The following is a 20,776-nucleotide window of genomic DNA, read 5'->3' as shown; positions in this document are numbered from 1 at the left end:
GAAAAGATTTGGGGAGCTTTAGAATACTACAGGACTTAGTTGTTAGACTCTTCTTTGAATATGTGAGGTACAACAAGTATTGCAGTTGGACTACAACTGAAATAGATATAAAGGACCAAGTCTTAGGAGTTTTGCCACTGAGTTCTGTAGGAATAAGATATAGCACAAAGCCATCAGAGTTTGGCTAGAATAGAATTTAGTTTTATTTTGTAATGGTCATGATCACCCTGCAAGTTGTGAAGTAGAGATTTATTTCTGGATGATAAAATAGCCTTTAGAACGTTTAAAGTTTTCTGTCTCACAAACCAACACCTTCCTCTACCATCAAATTTTCCCACAAGGTAGTAGAGGATTTTTTGTTAGTTTTTCGTGTTTAAATATACTTATTTTCACCTCTAGGGCTAGAATCGGAAAGTGAAGACGATGGGACAAAGCCTTGCTTTGGAATAAAGGAAATACAAACTTTTAATAAATATATTGGAATTGTAAGATATTTATTTATATGGATTTTTCCAAACTGTATTGGCATAAAGTGATGCCAAGTCAATTTAACAGATTTGTTTAAGGGCATTTCCTGTTGTAATTTTATGAACTCTGCTGCAAATAATCTTATTCCTTAAAATGGCTTTTATGATAAAAAAGGCTGGATAGGTAAATAAAATGCAGGAATGGCTATTCTGCCAAAAATATCATTTATTTAGGCCAGCAGTATTCTAATAACAATAATTAAAATAATTAATCATAGTTGCCGGCAGCACCTGCTGGCCAGACTCTCCAGTTTTACAAGACAGACAGTGAGGTTTTCGGTCCCAGCCAAAGTTCTGGAACTGTGAAAGCAAACTGCTCCTGAGGTGTCGCTGTCCTTAGAGCACAGCATTCTGTGCTCTCTCCTGACTGATCAGGAGCTGTGACAGGCGCTTTCTGAGCTGGCTTAAAGCTGCTTGCCACTTGAGATACAGTCGAGAGTCTTAGCCTCAAAGAGTTTACAATCTCAAACCTCCAATCCTGCAACTGACTCTGTGGGCAGGCTCTGCACAGATGCAGCGGTGCACACACGCAATACTTCTTGAGAGATGGAGGCTCAAGTTACACTCAAAGTAAAGCAAGCTGGGATGAGCAAGCAAGAAGAAGGAGGGTTAAGGCCAGAAGCCAGAACAAGGGGAAAGGAACTGAGGCAAGGATTGGGAAATGGTAGGTGGTAGAAGGGTAATAATGTAGCCTTTGCTAAATAAAACCGTGTAATTGATCAGTTAAATAGAGTACCAAGATCACATGCTGTATACAAATGGAAAGTATCTGGAAATTAAATGTGGTGGATAAATCAAAAGGTTAAGTTAGAGTGATTGGAGTGAGGTTATGTCACATGCAAACAAATGAGAACCATGATGATGTTGCAACCTGGCTGCTGAAGTAAAGGAAAAGAGACTGGGTATTAACAGTCAGAGTGTCTAAGAGGGGTTCCTACTAGCAGCTGCAGGTTCATGCCAGCACATGAGATGGAGTTACAACCCTGGATGATCTTCCTCTGCTGGACACTCACCAGGCTACTGTACTGAACCGAAACCTTAGGTCCCACATACTCTTGGCTTGGTGGGGATGGGCAGAGTTTAGGTCCTGCCTCTGGGCCTCTAGGCCCACACTCTAGCTGCAGACCCTGAATCTGATATCCCTCTTGTCAATGGGGACCATGAACTGCCTAAACCCTGAAACTAGTGCCTGGTTTCCCAAGCATCCCCACTAGGTATTAAACACTCCCTGAGTTCCAGTCAAGCTGTTGAAGGAAATGGGAAGCCAGAAGGTCTTCAGGCATTACATTATAGCAAGTTACAGAGACTCTGCTAAGGTATTTCTAAACACACATACACACTACTCTTAGCACAAGGAATAGTCAGATTGTCTGTTCAGGGGTCCAGGAGTCTCCTCTTCCTCCTGCTCAGCCTTGTTTTCGGTTCTAGTCTGCTTCCCTCTCTCCCCTTCTCCTTGCTGGAGTGAGTTGTTTTTATAAAGTTGCTGTTCCCTTTGGTGACCATCCTCAGCTGCTTCAAGACCCAAAAGGTAGCTTTTCTTTGAAATTCTGCTCCTGTTGCTTGGGCCATTTCCTTCCCCTGCTGTGCTCTGTGCCTCCACGAACTGCAGCTACAATCTCCTGCCAGCTGTGCTATGAAGGAGCACAGTGAACTCATATTACACAAACGTCCATGCTTAGGGCAAATGGGGCAGTGTGTACTCTATAGGGGCAAAAGGCAGCCAGTTGTGTCCGTGACAGAAGGGAGCATGCACCCAGACAGATGGGCCGAGCCCATATGCTCTCTCACCCAGTGGCAGCTGGAACACAGAATGGAAATTATTTGGGATTATAGATGAAAGAGCTATAGATGTAGTAAAGTAGGGAACAGATGAGGAGACTAACAGGGAAGAGAACAGACACTGGAGAAAGTAGGAGGAAAAAAAGTCTGCACGGTCAAAGGATAATTTTTCATTTAAGTTGAAGATTGGGTTCAAGATTCTTAGAGGTAGCTTTTTTAAAACTTTATTTACATAGATACCTGTAGAACTGATCCAGATTTTTCAGGCAAGAAGCTTTCCATTGAAAAATGGCCTTTTCTCAGAAACAAAAAATTACTAAAACTTGATATCATCTGGATTTTGTTTATCCACACAATGTTTTAATACACTTCAAATTGAAATCATTAACATTTTTTGTTTACTGAAAATCTGGTTCTCCATGGGGGGGCGGGGAGAAGAGGAGGAACTATTTTGGGTAAATGGCAACTTTCTATAACCATTTTGAAAACAATTTAAATTTTTAAAAAAAAAATCTGAAAAATTATGCCAATATGGAAAAATGGGACCATTTCAAACGCAGCAAACGTGAGACAACTCAGAAATTTTATAAAATTATTTTTCTGATTTTCAACCAGCTCTATTTACAAGCAAAGAAAAGTAGACACTGATTTAGACTCCGTGCTTTTCATGGAAATATAAACCAAAAGTCAATCTAGAATCCAGTTTTTGCTAATTTTCTAAGATTTTTTCTAGTAATGAACCCACAAGTCTCCAACAGCTGTGACCTAATGACCAGTTTATTTTTTAAAAAATATTCCATATCAAAATAAGCAAATGTTAGCAACTATTGCAACAAGGGAAGAATCAGTGTTTGAAACTTGTCAGCTGATAGTTTTGTTTTCTGGGGATCAGTACATACAATTTAATGAAGTACAAGCAAATCTACTAGGAGAAAGTAAGTTTTCTTATAAATAAGACCAGATTTGTTTTTCTTTCTCAAATAGGTCTTCATTTACAACATGCAAGATTCTTTTTCCATGTCATCCTGTTTTAGTACATGTACTGGTTTATCATTGCATTTTGGTGATCTGAGATACTTTGGTTCAGTAACACACTGATCAAATGTAATCATCTTCTGACACAATATTTTTTGCTAGACCATTGCATCTTCTGTTCACTACATAATGAAACTGAGAATTCTGAAAAGGAAAATTCAAAAACTACATTTTACTATACATACACACCAGTACTTCCTCTCATAGGACCCCAGTGTTCTACCTTAATGACATCTTAATGCATCTTTTCCTCCTGTGCGCTATGGAAAATATTTACTTATTTCAGAGAACTCAATTGCAACAGTTTACCTTCCAAGCCATTAAAATCTCATTTGCTACTCAAATGGCCAGCAATGGTAGCAAAATTACAGAGAATAAGGTGGACATGCCTATAGCAAAAAGCAACAAATAGTTTAGTGTATTTTTGCCACAGGACATTAGACTTTTTAAATACTATTGTCCTGCAGTTTCATCAATTTGTAAAATGGGTTAGGTTGTTTTATTTAAAACAGCTAATTTTTACTGCAGACCTAGGAGTCCTGGGATGGGGGTGAGAATTTTGCATCACGAGTACCACAAGTACAAGATTTTAATATAACTTGCTATTTCCCCATCATCCTAAAGAACAACACAATCTGCAACTCTGGCGGTAGGGGTTATCAGGACCCCTGATTTACTGTAGATTATACTGAGATCAAAGGGGTTTTTTTACCCAGTTTCAGTATCATGGACCTACCAAACATGAAGCCCCCCTTCTCCCACACACAATCAGCACCAAATTGGCCATAAGGGCCTAAATTGTACAAATACAAACAACAACATGAAATGACACATGCCTCACTTCAAATGTTTGGCCCTATTTGTAAGAATTGTTGACCATCACCTCTGTAGTTATTTCAGCATTTAATTCATATATTTCTTATCATTTCCACCAATTATACATTTGTAATTGGCATCATAAATTATTGCAAACATGAAATAAAAGTTGTACATACTGTAACCTGGGAGGCATCCATGAACTGTAGGCCAAAGTAATCAGTTTCCACAAGGTCCAAATGATAGACAATCTGGTCAAACAAATCCAGCCCTTTCGCATTTTTCTGTAATTCAAAAGGAAAAACAAAATACTTTTTTAAAAGGGTTTGGCGGGGAAGGGGGAATGCACACAGACAATTCATTTTAAAAATTGCATGAGAAGTACGCTGGTTAGATGTTAAACAATTCAGCTGAAAGTGCTTTTATTTCCTCCAGTGAATAAGGTATTTCTTAGGTGTTTATCATGATGGTATCTAACACCGAGAAATCGCAATACATTTACTATTTAGTTTAGTATCAAAACATTTTGCTCCCAGTTCAACTGTAAGAAGTTTTCTACAAGTAGCTACAGAAGCAAAAGGAAAATAATTTCACTGCTAATGCCCTGCAATATGGAGCCAGCATTTTAAACCCCAGGATACCGATTTCTCTATTAAATGCCTGCTTCAGTAATCGTCTGAAGTCTGTTGGCAGCTGCCTGATGTCAACTGCAATTATAAACTGCCGTTGCACCATTCGGGCAGCAAAATAAATTTAAGACAACTTGACTAGTTAAGAGTACTACAACGAAAGATAATGGCATTTGATCGGGTCTTTAAATAATGCTGCTAATTGTTGAACAGCATTTATGGCCTTGACACAAAACAAAACAAAAACCAGAAGTTTTACTAATTTGGCACCCTTATAGGAATGTGTGGGACTGGTCAGGGTGTTGGTAAGGAAGTTTGCAGTGTCACTACTCCTGTGCTGTAGCTGTATGCTTGTACACTTGTTCAAAGGGTAACTCATGAATTTAAGTCATAAGAAAACTTGCACAATTCCAAGTATGTGCTGCTGTCAAGTTCCAACACTGCAAGAAAACTAAGGCGTGGAGGGTGTGGGAATGGGTGGAAGGAAAAGCACAGAAACAAACCAATTTGAAATGCCAACTTTGATGCTTGGACTTGAGAATATATTTTTTCAAATATTTGGAAAGAATTTCTTTTGAGGAAAATAACCCAGCACAACATGCAACTGAACTGAAGTCTTGTTTTTTTGGTTTTTTTTTAGGTAACGGGCAGCATCATGTCACAATGAGATGCAGACCAATTCCCTAGCCACGGTGCACCTGATTTTCAGATTTAAAGTGCGAATGCATTTCTGTGCCCACAACTGCATACTTACTTTGCATTCATATTACTGCATGCGATTTGTATACAGAGATGGATTGAAGTAACCTACCTACTCATGCATACAAGGAGATTACCATTTTGGGTGCACATTCAACAGTAAGCCCATTATTACTGTTACACACATTTATAAAGGCACTCATTACAATATTATCTTGGCCCACTTGACTTAATTTAGATTAAAACCACCCAAAATGTTGTGAAACAGATACATATCCAACTTTATAATTAAGACTTGAGGTAAATTCTATCACGAGGCAATACATTTAAACTATTAAACTAATTTTATCATCATTCTGTCAGTTTACTAAGCAATATGCCAAAGCTTCTCCCTTTCTCTGTGATATTGCTAAAGTTGCAATCGGTCAGGAAAGGGGCTTAAACAAGAACTCTTGTTTTTTTAAGAAAAAAACTGCTAACAAGGCATTTTCCACAAGGGGTCCTCAGCTATGGAATTTACTCTCCCCCTTTGTGGTCTATTCAAGCCATTTTTTTAACCTTCCAAATGCAGTATACTGAAAAGCCCACCTTCTTCCATACATGTCAGGGAAGGAACAAGTCAGTAGTATGGATCCATGGCAGTTTCACTGTAAGACTACAGTGCAGTGACTGTGTTACTGAAGGGAGCAGCTGTACTATTTGCATGGGCAGTTTGTAAAGTGAGCAATAGGTTTTTAATTCTCTATCAAATACTGTTCTAAATGAATGTAAAGTACCCAGAGCCTAGGTTGAGTGTTAAATACGACACACAGAACTGCAAAAGCTGGGCACTGCACATAAACAGAGTTACATAATGAATATGTTTGTTTCTGTTCTCCCTTGAACAGCAGGTGTAAGAGCAAGTCAGACTAAGTCTCTTACAAGAGATCCTCAGGGCGGGAGGAGGAATGGCACTTTCAACAGATCCCATTCAGCACAAGATATATGCCAGGATATGAGTAACTGCTTTATCTCTAGTTTCTTATGGCCATTATACAAGAACATCTTAAGAGTAGGAGCATGTCTACTACTGCCTCTGAATTTTTTTTTTTTTTAATCTATGTTTAGGGGTCAGAAACCTGATTTCTAGAACATGTTAGGCATTTTCATTTAGTTCTGTTTCCCAGAAAAACTCTCTGATTTCAATTGGACTAGAATTCGACCTTTAAGTTTTCAATTAATCTGATCTTCCACATATAACAGAGCATTGTAACCACATCATAAAAAAATTCTTATGAAAAAGAAAAGATACCAAGCTGTTACAATACTTAGAAATTCTCTTCTCTATGCATAAAGAAATGAAATAATTTCCACCTCCACTAGCTTTCTTGAAGAGGTCAAACAGCTCTGGTGTAGGTGGCAAGTTCTATTTAAGCCTCAACTAAGATGACTGACAAATTGAAAGCACTGCCATTTGAATTTTTCCATGTTTTCAGACACATCCATCTGATCTCCATTAAAATAAGATGTACAGCTACTTAACAGAAACAAGAAAGTGGCATCTTAGGACATTGTTTTACTTGTTTCGGGAGAGGCACAAGATGATTTATAGAAAGACATGCTTTATTAATCAGAAAATTTAACAACTTTATTGCAAACATTTGAGATAATCACCTCCTAAAATATAATGTTGCTTAGAAACAGTACACATCCACATCACTGTTTTGAAGGTGCAGTATTTAATAACATTCTAGAGTCAAATAAGCAAAGAATGTATTCTAAAGAAGTATTTTGTTGTTTTAAACGTTTAGTGAAACTAATGCTTGTGAAAGATGCCAAATCAAAAGCACACTAGAATGAAGTATTCTCTCCACCTGAACAGAGACAGCAGATACAACACAGGTAATAGGAATCCACAGTTTAAGTTAGCTTTCCATGACCATTCAATTCTTGATAGCTTGCTTATGCACAGACCGTCAGTAAGCGTGCAAATTATGAAGCAGACACCTGTGAAACAGACACTGGCCTGTTCTGTCACTACCAGCCTGGGCCATGAGCACACACTGTTCCACTGCACACATGTTCACCACAAATATGAAGTGAGACACGTGGAAGTAGTAGCATGGTCATTTACTTAATTGCTGTAAAATGCAGTAATACATACGTAACTTCTAGTAGAGGACAACCTTTAAATGTTAATAAATGTTATTTCCTAATTACTTGGACCTTCAGATAACAAATTTGTGCTGGAGTTCTGGGTAGCATGGGGGGAATAAGACTTTCTTCCAGGTATTACAGCAATGGGGAAGATGGGCTAGTGCAGCTCCCCACCCTCTAACAGTAGAGGCAGTACATATGGAGAATATGAAGAGGAAACAGCAGAAGGAGCTGGGGCGTCAAGTGGGTAGAAAATTTTCCTTACATATTTTTTTGTAGAATAATGATTGTTAACAATAAATTATTTTAAAAAATTGACCACATTATCAACATTTTCTGTGATGGGAATTATTAAAATAGTTTTCAAATTCTTTATTTACCCCAAACTGCATTTTCTTACTGTAAACTGGGATTTCAGTCAATGAAAATTTTCAAAAAAAATATTCAATTTAAAATACTGCTGAAAACTTAATGGAAAATGGGCCCATTTAAGAAATTATTTTAAAATTTTCATGAAATCCTTTCCCAACCAGTTTTACTAGGGTATTGCTGGGGCTCCAAACCTTCCTTAAAGTAGGTAGAACATCCTCCTCCTCCTCCCGTTTCCCGAATGTTGAAAGAGCTGTCGAAGTTATGAGTCCCCTATCTGTCTCTTCTCCCCTTCAGGAAGATCCATCCCTCAGTGAGCTTCTCCATCTGTCCCCCGGGGGGGGGGGGGGTGACTCAAAGCTAGAACTTTGGCGCTACTTGTACCCTCTCCTAGCACTCCATGGTAATTAGGGGAAAAGAAAATAGATAGGGTAGGGTCATAAAAAAAATATGACACAAGTGCTGATAAGGTCTGGTCTACACTAGCGCTCCAAAAATGAATTTTGCAGTGTTTTGGACATGTCAAATTAACTGTGTAATAATACTATCGACACAGCAGAATGGCTAGGGAGGAAAAACTGGCAGAATATCCTATAAAAGTATACAATTTCTGAGACCTGTTGATGGAAATAAAAAAAGATTCCATCTCCCATCTCACTTTCAAGGATGAATAGGTTGACATGGGTGATGCCTTTAGCAGAAATTGTTCAGCTTGTAAGAAGTTGATGCTTTCTCAAATATTTGACAGACAGTAGTAGTATGTACCTCTCTTAGTGTTCTTGCACCAAAGTACATTGTTGTGTAGGTTTTTGAATGTGAGCATCTTATAAATATCACCCAGCACTTAGATTCCTACATCTATCCATGCTCTTATCAAAATGTGTATCTGCCTTAAAAATAACCTACTGGGGGAGGAGGGTACTAGTGCTCTTTCCTGCTTCTTTCTGATGTATAGGGAAAGTTGGAAAGCTTTCTTTAAAATATTTTACTACTTATTTTTACTTCAGAGATAAGATTATTAGGTTGTCTCTTCCCACTTTCTGCTGGAGGATTCCTTGGAGTGCTAGAGAACTGAAGTTGGAGCAGTCTCAGGCCTCAACTGAAGACAAAGGCATTTCAAGGAGCTGCCCACTGTTCCATCCATCAACATGAAAGCACATCTGCAATAAGCAGGAGAGTGGAACTGGCATCAAGGATAATTTTATGTTCCACAGTCACTCTCTTTACCTTCCCCTCTCTTTGTCCCAAGATCAGCCTGGCAACCTCGGGTACTACAACCACAGATTAAGGAAATATTTAAACAAATAAGTACTGCACACTTATCCTACTTTACTTTGTACTCTGAAAATCTTAAGCAGACCCATTTTTAATCAGAAGTCTTCCAGAACTCACTGGATTGAATGTGACTAAGTAGAACATTGTCCTTACACTAAATGCATTTTACTCTTTTCACTACATAAACACGCCCCCACCATCCTTATGTTTCCTAAATGCAACTGCCAACAACTGCTCCCAAGCCAAAAATAATAAGGAGCAGTGACAATTCACCTTGTTTAGACTCGAAAGGATTAAAGAATCATCCCTTTGGACAGAACAGAAGCAGCTAGACTAAAAAGAAGGAACCCAAAGTGGGTTTTACAAGTTCTGGGCAAAAATTATAGCTCTCCAGCATTTTTAATAGAGAAGCACTATAGAAACACCTTGTGTGTATCGTAAGACAAGGCAATGATAGGACATCTTAAATCTAGTAAGTGGATTGTGCAAGCTTTTGGGTCTTTCAACCCCGCACCTCACCCCAGTCCCAGGTATTATGGTGGTGCCAAGAGCTTCAACCAGGATCACTGTCCTACTTTGACAGGCTCTTTACAAACACATGAAACACTATTGGTAGCCAAGCTTCTAAAAAAGCTATGTATCTGTAGACATCACTGTCCATTCTAAGTACCATATCTTGGCATATATTTTAATGTCTACATTTACAAGAGAGATACAATAGCATCTTGCACACAACTAAGGGCCACTGGTCTTTTGGTATTTGGGAAATTACAGCCCTATTTAACAAAAACAATGAGGAGTCCTTGGGGCACCTTAGAGACTAACAAATTTATTTGGGCATAAGCTTTCGTGGGCTATAACCCACTTCATCAGATGCATGGAGTGGAAAATACAGTAGGCAGGTATAAATTTATACACAGACTAACACAGCTACCCCTCTGAAACCAACCCTATTTAAAGTGTACCTCTTTCCTCAGCCTCTGCAAATACCATTTTAAATACTCGAGTCAGCTGATCACAGAAGAGTCAATAAAACTCCACATTGACACCATATTTCCAAAGATAATTTCCTCTTATCTCATCTATTTTGGCGTTCATGAATGTTGGCAAATCTAGTCCTGCTACAAAAAGATGCCAGATAATTGAAATCTATGCCCTAATCAGATGTGTAAAGTAAATTCTGTCTAATTCATTTAGAGTTTGTGGGATCGTAAAATGTAATTCCTTTTTGCGGTTGAGTAACCTTTCGTAGTTCCATTTTTTTGTGACTTGAGCCTTCAGATATTCTGCTGACAGACAGCTTGCCTGCTCTTCTGATTTGTTCAAATGACTTTTCTTGGAAGAGAGGATATTTAACCTACTGTTTAACAAGACGAAGCACCTACTATTTGGCTTTTGTTAATTTTTAACAAATTAATGTGAGTTTAATAGTGGCTACATTTTATTGTTTTTTTCTCTCTTTTGCTGACGTGCCTATTTGCATCTTTCACCAACAATATTCCCTCCCCCTTGTATACCTTGCAAGATTCCCAGCCGATAGATTGTACAGACTGTTTTCACAACCAAAAATGCAAGTTAAAAAAAACTACTTAGCATTTACTTTCAGATCCTTCATTATGAATTAATCTAATCTCCATCTGTGTTTTCGGGATGTGTTGTATAAAAGTGCCACCTTAACTTTGACCTTGTCTACATCACTTATTCTCTCAACACCGCACTGTGTGATATGACAAAGACATGATACTTGCCTCCTAGGTTAGGAATCTGAACTTGTGTTGGGAACTACAGAATCTTATTAAGATCAGCTAAAAAGCTGAGACTATCGTGGTCCTCTGGCTTCCAGACAAATACTCATTTTACTATTTGTTATTTACGTGTCGTTAACAGAAGCAGAATGAGGAGTGTCCCTTTTACTTGATACTCTCAATGCTCTGAGAATTTTCATCCAAGAGACAAGGTTGGTGAGGTAATATCTTTTATTGGACCAACTTCTGTTGGTGGAAGGTACAAGATTTCGAGCTACACAGAGCTCTTCTTCGGTAGGAAAGGAAGCAGAGTGTCTGAACATTATTTTAGAATCTCCACCTTGAAGCTGATGCTTGTTGAGGAAAATTAAGTCCATTGTCACCCCTTCCCCTTCTCTTTTTGGGGATCTTTTTGTGTCCCCTTGGGGAGCTCACTCTCTCTGTTTTCCTGATTTCCAGTAGCCTTCCCTTTCTGACTTATTCAACATTTTTCCCTGCCATATTTTTGGGTAGAGGGGACCTTCCCTGACAACTGCTGAAATAATGAATGTGGTGCTAGGAGGATAGCATAATTTGGTTGAAGATTCATTCCTAACCAAGTCTCGCAAATATCTATCTGTGCAGCTTTCAGTGGGCTTTTTTGGAAATAAAAAGTCTCTTTCTATAGGAAGGGTGGATACTTTTCTAGGGTATATATTGGCACTTCTAATTGGGAGGGTAACAAAGGATATTTTTGGCTTGTGGATATTTGTAAAACTTGGACAGATTATCATTTGCTTTCTGGAAGATCCTAATCTCATTCAATTAACTAATGTAGGATTCCAGACTTGAGGATGCAGTTTCTGGGGTTTTTAATCTTATTTGGTTTCTTAAAATCAAGCGCTCCCAGCCCACATTCAAGCACTATTAATAACAATATTTTTGCATTATGCAGAACTCTGCCTTTCCTTAAATAGTTTTTTTTTTTCTTTTAAAGGCCAACGATTTTGAGGAAAAGTCCTAGTATTAGAAACCCTGGAGTTGCACCCAAGGTCCCATTCCATTTCTGGGAAGGATAATTACCTTGATAAACTCTGGGGAGCCATCAAGAATACAGCACAGGACAAATGCATCCAACTCAAAAGGGGTGTTTAGAGGGCACAGATTGAGGTTGGATTGTTAGCCCAGCAGGGGAAGTCCCTACAAAGACAGTGACTGCAAGTGGCAGACTGGAGAAGGAACATTGTTCACAAGAGGGTATCAAGTAATCTGCTATTTTTCTACTGCACTTAGACACTGATTTGGGATTGACAAGAGTGAGGGGAGTGATAAACTGGACCTTGGACAAGCTACAGGTAATGAAGGCAGAAAATGGGGCTGCTGATCATCACTCCCTTAAACACCCCTTTTTGTGTTAATTTGCAACAGTGCACTTAATTTGTGAGTTTAATAAAGTTTAGTTGTAGTCTAACTCCTAATCCCTACCTATTTCTAACTAACCTCTTCATTATATGATCAAAGAGAAAGAAGTTCATATCGTTTCAGAAATTTTAGTACTCAGCTGATGTAAATTGGGATAACTCCCTCAAAGTCAAAGGAGCTAAAGTAATTTTCAACAGGTCACTATCTGGCCAATATCTGTAGTTAAAATTGGGCTAAAACTCTAATTAGTGAATATTTTTTATCCCAGTTAAATTTGCTGAATTCTTCGTGGTTCACTGCTAAGACCAGATGTAGAAAGGATGAAATTCTCTAGATATGTTAACTTCGGAAGGACTTTTTTGGTAGAATACGATGTCTCCTATTATGCAAGAACAACAGGGCAAATCAATAACCAAAACAGACAATTTACATCGGATGCCTTAACCTGAACGGAGAGCTGATGTAGGTGCTATCCAGTAGTTAATAAAAGGCATTAAAACAATCAGCCAATGGGAAAGGGACAGAAAAAATTATGTACAACTAAAACCAGAGGTGCTGTTTTAAGTACAGTGGAGACGAAATGGCCACGGTACAGAAAATAGATAGTGGTGATATTCTACGAGACTGTTTTCTTCAAAGAAAAAACGACTGCTTAAACGCCGGATGGTTTCCGAGTATGCTTTCTTCAAACTAAAATGCTCCAAACAAAAACAAAAAAAAACCCCAAGGCCTTGCATGTTCTACATGCTCAACCAGAATGAAGAACTGTTGCCTTGTACGGGAGAGCTCTGATCGCAGCATTATAAATTAGGCTTTGACAAGGACTTCCAAACTGCCTGAACTTCTGCAAGAGAAGCCTGACAAAGGCAAAAAAGCAAAACATAAAATATTCCTCATTCTGAAACGAAGACAGACCCGACCGTGGGGGAGGAAGGGGAGAGACAGAAGGGGATGACGACAATTCAGCACACATCTAGTTTTGCCAGCAAAACATTCCAAACACCACACTAAATGCCAGTAGGAAAAGTTTTGTGGCAATGGAGTAGGAAGGATAGAAATGGTTTCTTGTCCTGAAAGGGAAGTATACCATCACAGCCCATAATGCAGGATGCCATTGAGTATATTGTGATTCATCAGCTCCTTTAAAATATTTAGCAGCGTGCATTACTATGAGCTTTAAGGCACACACGGTAGGCACTTCAAGCAGTAGGCTCTACTGACTCTAGTTTTTGGTGGGTTAACAAGGGAATATTCTCTGTTATCACTGACAAAAAAGAAAGAGTGCAAATAACCTTGGCAGAAGTCTTTGAAAGGGGAAGTAGAGAATTTCCAAACTATTCCCATAGAAGCAATCCAAGAAGTGTAAGGTCAAGTATCCAAACTACCTCTAAGTCCACCTCCCTCCAGAAGAGTCCTCTCTTCCACAGGCCTGGCCCTGCTCCAGCTCTGATATTCTAGCCCCACTGCTTCTTCTCCTTCCCAGCCCTGCTGTAGGCCAGCCTCTTATCCTAGCTTTATTATGCTATATGGGTTTCTTCTCCATTCTCTGGCAGTCCCTGGCTCTTCGTGACCACTCCTAGTGCCTGGACCTTCCCTCTGAAGCTTCCAGCTTGTGTCTCACACACAACAGTCCCACGTCTCCTAATTGCAGTTCCTTTTAATCCTGGTCACTCTGGCACACTGCCCTCTATGGCCTAGAGAGAGATCTAGGTCCTGGCCCCTCCCAGGGTGACCTGTGGCCCAATTTTTTCCCAATAATCTGGTTCATTAAAATATGTAAAGCAGTGGTTTTCAATCTTTTTGTAATGGTGACCCCTTTCATGCAGCAACCCTCTGAGTGTGACCACCCTTATAAATTAAAAACGGTGGGGGTAATTTAATCTAATGGGGGCTCACGGCTGTCAGCCCCACAGAGTTGAAAGCTTGCGACCCCCATGTAGCCACCTTGTGATCCTCTGAGGGGTCACGAGCCCCAGTTGGAAAACTCCTGATGTAAAGGGCTGCAATATGATTAAACTAAATCAGTTTTGGCTTGTACAACCCTCATTCCTCATGTTTCAAAGCCAAGGGTTAAGCCTTGAAAAATAAAGGTTTTCTTTTCAATAAACCACGTCCCCAACCATGTGGTTAACTGTAATCTACCTTAGGTTCTGAAGATATTGTGTCATTTTCTCAGCAGTTGGCCAGTATCTCAAATTTTCTGTGCTGGCATTCAGCCAGCTTACAAATAAAAGGTCTTCAAATGGCCATTAAGCCTCCAACTCTGTCACAACAGTAACAAAGGGGCTTTTTAAGAGCCTGCTGTTTCGTGTAAATAGTGTTTAAATTTGAAGGAGAACATAGAAGCAGCAACATTCCTGAACATACACTGAAAATGCAACTGATGATGCACGTCAACATGTCTGAGTGAGAAAAGGATCAATTGTTTTAGCTTCTTTGAGAAGTTTTTTTTCTTTAAAGTTTTTACCAAAAACTAGAAAAAAAGTAAAACCAGCAAATTTTTAGTTAAAACACTGAAAATAAGTTTTACTCGAAAAGACCAAAATTACTTCTATAATATTTCACCCGATTTAACCCAGTTTTAACAAAGGTAATACTTCCTACCACTGCCCTCCTCCCCCGCTCCCAAAAGGTATGTATGGAACAACTGATAGGAAACTACTATTTCCTGTGCAAAAGAGGCTACTGTAAAAAGTTGAGAGTTACAAATTAGGGAGAGGAACTACTCTCAGGAAGTACACCCTCAAATAACGGCCCCCCAGAATAAACTTCTTGGATCCTACCCTTTGTATTGTACATTTCCTCATTGTAATCTAGGCAAAGGCAAAATGAGAATCAGCGTGCTGTAGCTTAAATACACCCGTACTACCAGCACCCTTCTTCAAGAGTGCCAGGGCTTAGACGATGTGGTCTTTGTGACTGGAGGGGTGGGGAATGGAAGAATCCCATCAGGAATCACCAGTTGAGATTCAGGAAAGGGAATGAAGGAAGATGCTGGGCAAAATAAGCTTTGCTGGATGCTGCATATCAAAGCTTCACAGCTGCATACCCCAGTAGTGCTCAGGAGTTCTTCCATCACCAGGATAGGGAAATGATGTTCACCTCCTTCTGAAAAGCAACCACAGGACTGAGCCCCTGGAACAAAGGAGCCAAACCTCTCTTTTAACCTATCATGGCCTAGGAATGAATGACTAAATCCTGGGAGCTTGAGGACATAGGAGAAACTGGGAAGAAAGAGCTCCGAACTGGACAGCTACAAGCTAAGGCTCTATACAGAAACAAGGCACCCCTCAGACAGGCCTCAGGATAAGTAGCTACACTGTGCTTCACATCAGAACACTACCTTTGACCCTGCTGGGGTGGCTTTGAGGGAAGGCAGTCTTTTACATCAGCCATTAACTAGTAGTAGTGAACATCAGCCATTAGTACATCAGCCACTTACACATCAGCCATTAACTACTAGTAGTAGTAGTAACCATCAGCCATTAACATCGAGCCATAGGCTAGAATTTGTGAATTTTCAAAACTTGGGAATAAAACAAAGAATAAAAAGCTGAGGACAGGAAAACAAAAATGCCGTTTCCAAACTCCACCATACAATTGTTAGAAATACGGGTAATGAATTATCTTTGAATTATTCATAAAGTATGATGATCTCAGAGCAATTACAACAACTTGCTGGGATGAATCAAATTACTGGAATGTAAACATAACAGCGAAACATTGTATGGAGTGCATAAAAAAGCAACAGAGGAAGGAGAATTGATTCACCCAGAAAGAAAAACCACCACGTACTAAGCCACTAGTTAGAAAAAGGTGATACTGATACTAGCTCCACAAACCAACTATGGACCAAAAAAAGGAAAGAAAAGACAGACAGAAAAGAATCAGTCAAGCAGAGTTTGCAGTCTGCTCTGTTACGGAGTGACCATCTTATCAAGAAAAGTTATTGTTTCTACCATCTGTTCAGTTTGCCTAAAGGAATACAGCTCAGCATTCCTAAGTGACTCTGACCAGCCGTACCCATGCATACACACCCACACACACGAACAGGTGAACATGAGCTTTACAAAATGCTTAGTGATTTTCTGGTGCACAATTTTACGACTCAAGAAAATTAGAGGGCACTGAAAAGGAATGCAATACTAGGTTAAATACCCATAACTTTATCTAAATCACATGAAGGGCAAACAAATACTTTAGCAAGGGCTGCTCTATGAATAAAACACTCTTCCTAGTAACACCACTATTAATATTAGTATGGGTGCTTCAACATTTTGGACTGTTCTGAAGTCCTGAGTTTCTGTTTACTGCCTCTACCACTTACACATGGCAGTAGCAGCCTGTACCTCTTTGCAAATAGAGATAAGCAGGAACACGTCTGAACAATTCTACGTCTGTAAACTACAAATAGCAAACAAATGAAAGAGCAGTGTGGACCCATTATATGTGAGAATTCTACTGGTCACTTTAGAAACTGATGAGGTGACCTCACCTTAATCCCACACTTGAAGAATTTTACTCTAGTTCCTTATGAAGTGTTCTTGCTCCAAAACGTCAGCTCCCCGGCTGAAATACTTGGAATACTACATGCATGTTGGAATCTCCAGCACACAGCTGCAGAACCACAACATAACTGGGAACTAACTGAGACAGGAAACAATCCAAGCAGGGACGTATTACCCCAAATTAGCACAAATAAAGATGTAATTTACTGTTCTCTGACTAGTGTCCATTCATAAAAAAAAACCCAGAATTTGATAAAGTAAGGCTAAACACAGGATGGGTTACTGGTGAAGAAGCAGTTACCTGTAATTTTATCTTCTGCCAACAGGAAAAGAAAACAAAAATTTTACTTTTCTCTGGTGTGGGTGCATACACACCTGCGGCTCCATCAGTCCAGGTACTGATGGAATGTTTCAAGTACTAAAAACTTTCACAAGCAAAGGGAAAGGAAATCTAAATGTTGACTTTTTTCAAGTGTATTTGAGAAGTAACATTCAACAACAACATAAACAAATTGTGCTCAAATGGAAAGACCAGGATAAAATATTAAAGCTCCTGCTTGAAGAGAAGCCCTGAGAGAGTTCAAAAAGAATCTCTACCTTCCCACATAGAGGTACAACACTCGGCTTCCATAAGGCCTGTATGCCTTCATGCATGTCAGCAGTAGGGTTGCCAGGCATCCGGTTTTCAACCAGCCGTTAAAAGGTCCATCAGTGGTGCAGCGGGGGCCCGGGGCGAAGGCAGGCTCCCTGCCTACTCTAGCTCCGGGTGGCTCCCAGAAGTGGCCCCCAGGTCCTTGTGGCCCTTAGATGTGTGGGTGGCCAGGGAGGCTCAGCACGCTGTCCCTGCCCCAAGGGCCGTCTCTGCAGCTCCCATTGGACGAGAACCACGACCAACTGGAGCTGCTGGGGCAGCGCCTGTGGGCGCTGGGGCAGCGCACAGAGCCTCCTTGGCTGCCCATGTGTTTAGGGGCTACAGGGACCTGGCATCCGCTTCCTGGGACCCCACACCCTGAACCCTCTCCCACACCCTAACCCCCTGAACCAGCCTGCAGCCCCCTTCCACACCCAAACTCCCTCCCAGAGCCTGTACCATTCCTATCCCCCAACCACTCCGACCCCCCAAGCACCTCATCCCGGTCCCCTCCCCAGAAGCCCACACCCCCAGCTGGAGCCCGCACCCCCTCCTACACTCCGGACCCCTTGGCCCCAGCCCAGAGCCCTATCCCACACCCTGCAACCCTCATCCCTGGCCCCACCACAGAGCCTGCACCCCCAACTGGAGCCCTCACCTCCCTCCTGCACCCCAATCCCCTGCCCCAGCCCAGTGAAAGTGAGTGAGGGTGGGGAGAGCGAGCAACGGAGGGAAGGGGAATGGAGGGAGTGGGGCCTTGTATAAGGGGCAGAACCTCAGGGAAGGGGTGTTCGGTTTTGTGCAATTAGAAAGTTGGCAACCCTAGTGAGCAGGGGAACCTTGCAAACTGCACAATGGACTTGCTTACACAAGCTAAGGTGTCAATTGAAACCATTATACTATAGTTATACAGTAGAACCTCAGAGTTATGAGCACCTTGGGAATGGAGGTTATTCATAACTCTGAAATCTTCGCAACAAAACAGTGTTCTTTCAAAAGTTTACAGCTGAACATTGACTTAATACAGCTTTGAAACTTTCCTATGCAGAAGAAAAATGCTGCTTTCCCTTTTTTCAGTAGTTTACATTTAACATAGTACTGTGCTTTTTTTCGCCTCTGCTGTTGCATGATTGTGTATTTCCTGTTCCAAATGAGGTGTGTGGTTGACTAGTCAGTTTGTAACTCTGAGGTTCTACTGTACAGGTATGAATTCAATTCTCCTATGGACACTTCTATTCTGATATATGAATGTTTTTTTTTTTTCAGTTTAGTTTATGTCATTTTGGAATGCATTTAAGCTAAACCAAAAAAAGAATAAGCAGAATAAGAGTGTACACATGGGAAATTGCACTGGAAAAAACTACAGTGGTGTAACTATACCAGGATAACTGCTAAAACTTTCTTGTTTAAACAAACTCTAAACCCATTAAAGGAATCTTTTGGTCTATCTTTGTATATATAAATAAGGTCAAATTACCCCTCCCTTTCCATCATGACAGATTAGAAAGTATCTGTGCTCAAGTAACTTAATTTACCTAGTACAGCCTGCTCAGAGGACCACCTCTCCATTCCAGGACGGCACCTCACAGTGACCAAAACTGTGGCTTGCGTACCTCTCTTAATGTGAAAATGCCAGAAATGCAAAATATAGATTTTTTAAAAGCATATAGCATTTTATTGCTAAAAGCACTATAAGCATTACCTAACATGCACATGCCTATGCTAGCATTGGTAAACAACAAGAGTAGCTCTTACAAAACCATTTTCATCTTTTTTTTAAACCATATGTAATTGCTATCCCCACACTCATGTATAGAACAAGATCTTTTAAGCTGCTGAGCACCTTAAACTAAGGAACACCTTCTCAAGATGAGAGCATTAAAAAGAAAGGACAAACAGATACATGAGGAAGTTTAGGAACCAGTGAGCATGTGCTGAGTTTATAGCATTACCTGTACATAGAATCTCAAATATGCACTAATGCCTAGGTGAGTATGGCAGATTCTAGCTCCAAAAATCCATCTTACAAGGCAGACAATTCTAACAAGGAAAGAACAGGCCTACTGATTTATTCTCCGCTAGCCAACAAGCTTACACCAGAGTGTCAGCTCCTGGCTGTTTAGACATGAAAAACGCAATCTGAAGTAGTAAAATAAGCTGTACATACATGCCTTTGATGGAACCTTTGTGAGCATGGAGAGCTGATCTTTCCAGAGCATCAACAGCAGCAGCCAGCACAACTACCATACTGCCTGCTTTACGTGACATCCTGCGAACTGGGTGCAGTCTTTTCTCCTTGTGTACAAAGGCAGGTCCCTTCCAGCCAAAGCTTTCCCTTTCAGATTGTATCCTGCGTCAATTTGCAAGGAAAACCTAGATCAATAGGTCCTGAAAGGTCCGTACCTACACCAGAGAAACCCACTGTAAATTACTACATTTTATGAATCAGCAGATACACCAGAAAACCAAGAATAATGTACCACACAACATATTTTATTCACTTACTTTTCTGAAAAGTAGGGAGACATTAGTATTTTTATGCAGACTCTACAGTGCACAGATTAACACACTGCTTATTAGCTAAGTGCGGATAAGGAAAGTTTACTCCTTGTCTAACAATTTTTTTAACTATAATGATGACGATTACCATACTAAAAACCATGTGACTAATATGAAGGTCTGTAGACATATTTAAAAGCATCAGAATACAGGAAATTCTGAGGGAAGCCCTCTCACTCAGATGAAATTATTGATCAATAAGGAGAAATCAATGAAAGGTCTAGGTATACTAAAAGAATTAAATAAAAAAACTCATGTTTCTGCCTTTTAACTTCCTCACTATTCATTAAAGAATGACATAGGAAGCAAGGCAGACTTGGTGTCAAATTCAAGAAATAATTAAGGTCTATCTATGTCAAATTTACATATTGATTTGAAGAAGATGCTGCCATCCTACAGCATTGAAACTAACCCTTATGATACTCCTGAAAGCACGAGTGATACATCTTATGAAAACAGGTGAGGGACTCAGGAGTGGTAAAAAGAATCTTTTGCAAAATGAAACAAAGGACTCTTATAGCCTCTGCTACATATTTACATATATGTTAAAATATTTAAGAATTTATATACTGACACATGGAGCCTACTGAGTTACAGTCAAGACGGGTTTCTGAAACACAGATAATTCCAAATAACAATTCTTTTTTCATTTCTGTGACAGACTGAA

At 39.9% G+C, this 20,776-nt stretch overlaps 1 protein-coding gene across 9 annotated transcripts in view; it reads right to left on the bottom strand.

Annotated features, from left to right (window-relative positions):
* The window catches only part of EPB41L4B (erythrocyte membrane protein band 4.1 like 4B), a 246,854-nt gene that overhangs the window by 158,928 nt on the left and 67,150 nt on the right, over window positions 1-20,776 (bottom strand). For 6 of the 9 annotated variants that reach the window (XM_073332653.1, XM_073332656.1, XM_073332654.1 and 3 more), the window contains exon 2: window positions 4,337-4,441. The exons of 1 other annotated variant lie outside the window; for it this stretch is intronic. In XM_073332653.1, the coding sequence (XP_073188754.1) occupies window positions 4,337-4,441 (105 nt within the window). Of the gene's footprint in view, window positions 1-4,336; window positions 4,442-19,717; window positions 19,954-20,776 lie in introns of all 9 variants that reach the window. 2 more of the 9 variants (XM_073332661.1, XM_073332658.1) reach the window with 2 other exon arrangements.

Source organism: Lepidochelys kempii, chromosome 2 (assembly GCF_965140265.1).
Source record: "Lepidochelys kempii isolate rLepKem1 chromosome 2, rLepKem1.hap2, whole genome shotgun sequence".
Classification (NCBI taxonomy): domain Eukaryota; kingdom Metazoa; phylum Chordata; order Testudines; family Cheloniidae; genus Lepidochelys; species Lepidochelys kempii.
Note: the sequence above shows the minus strand (reverse complement) of the source record. Positions and strands in the feature narration are given on the sequence as shown.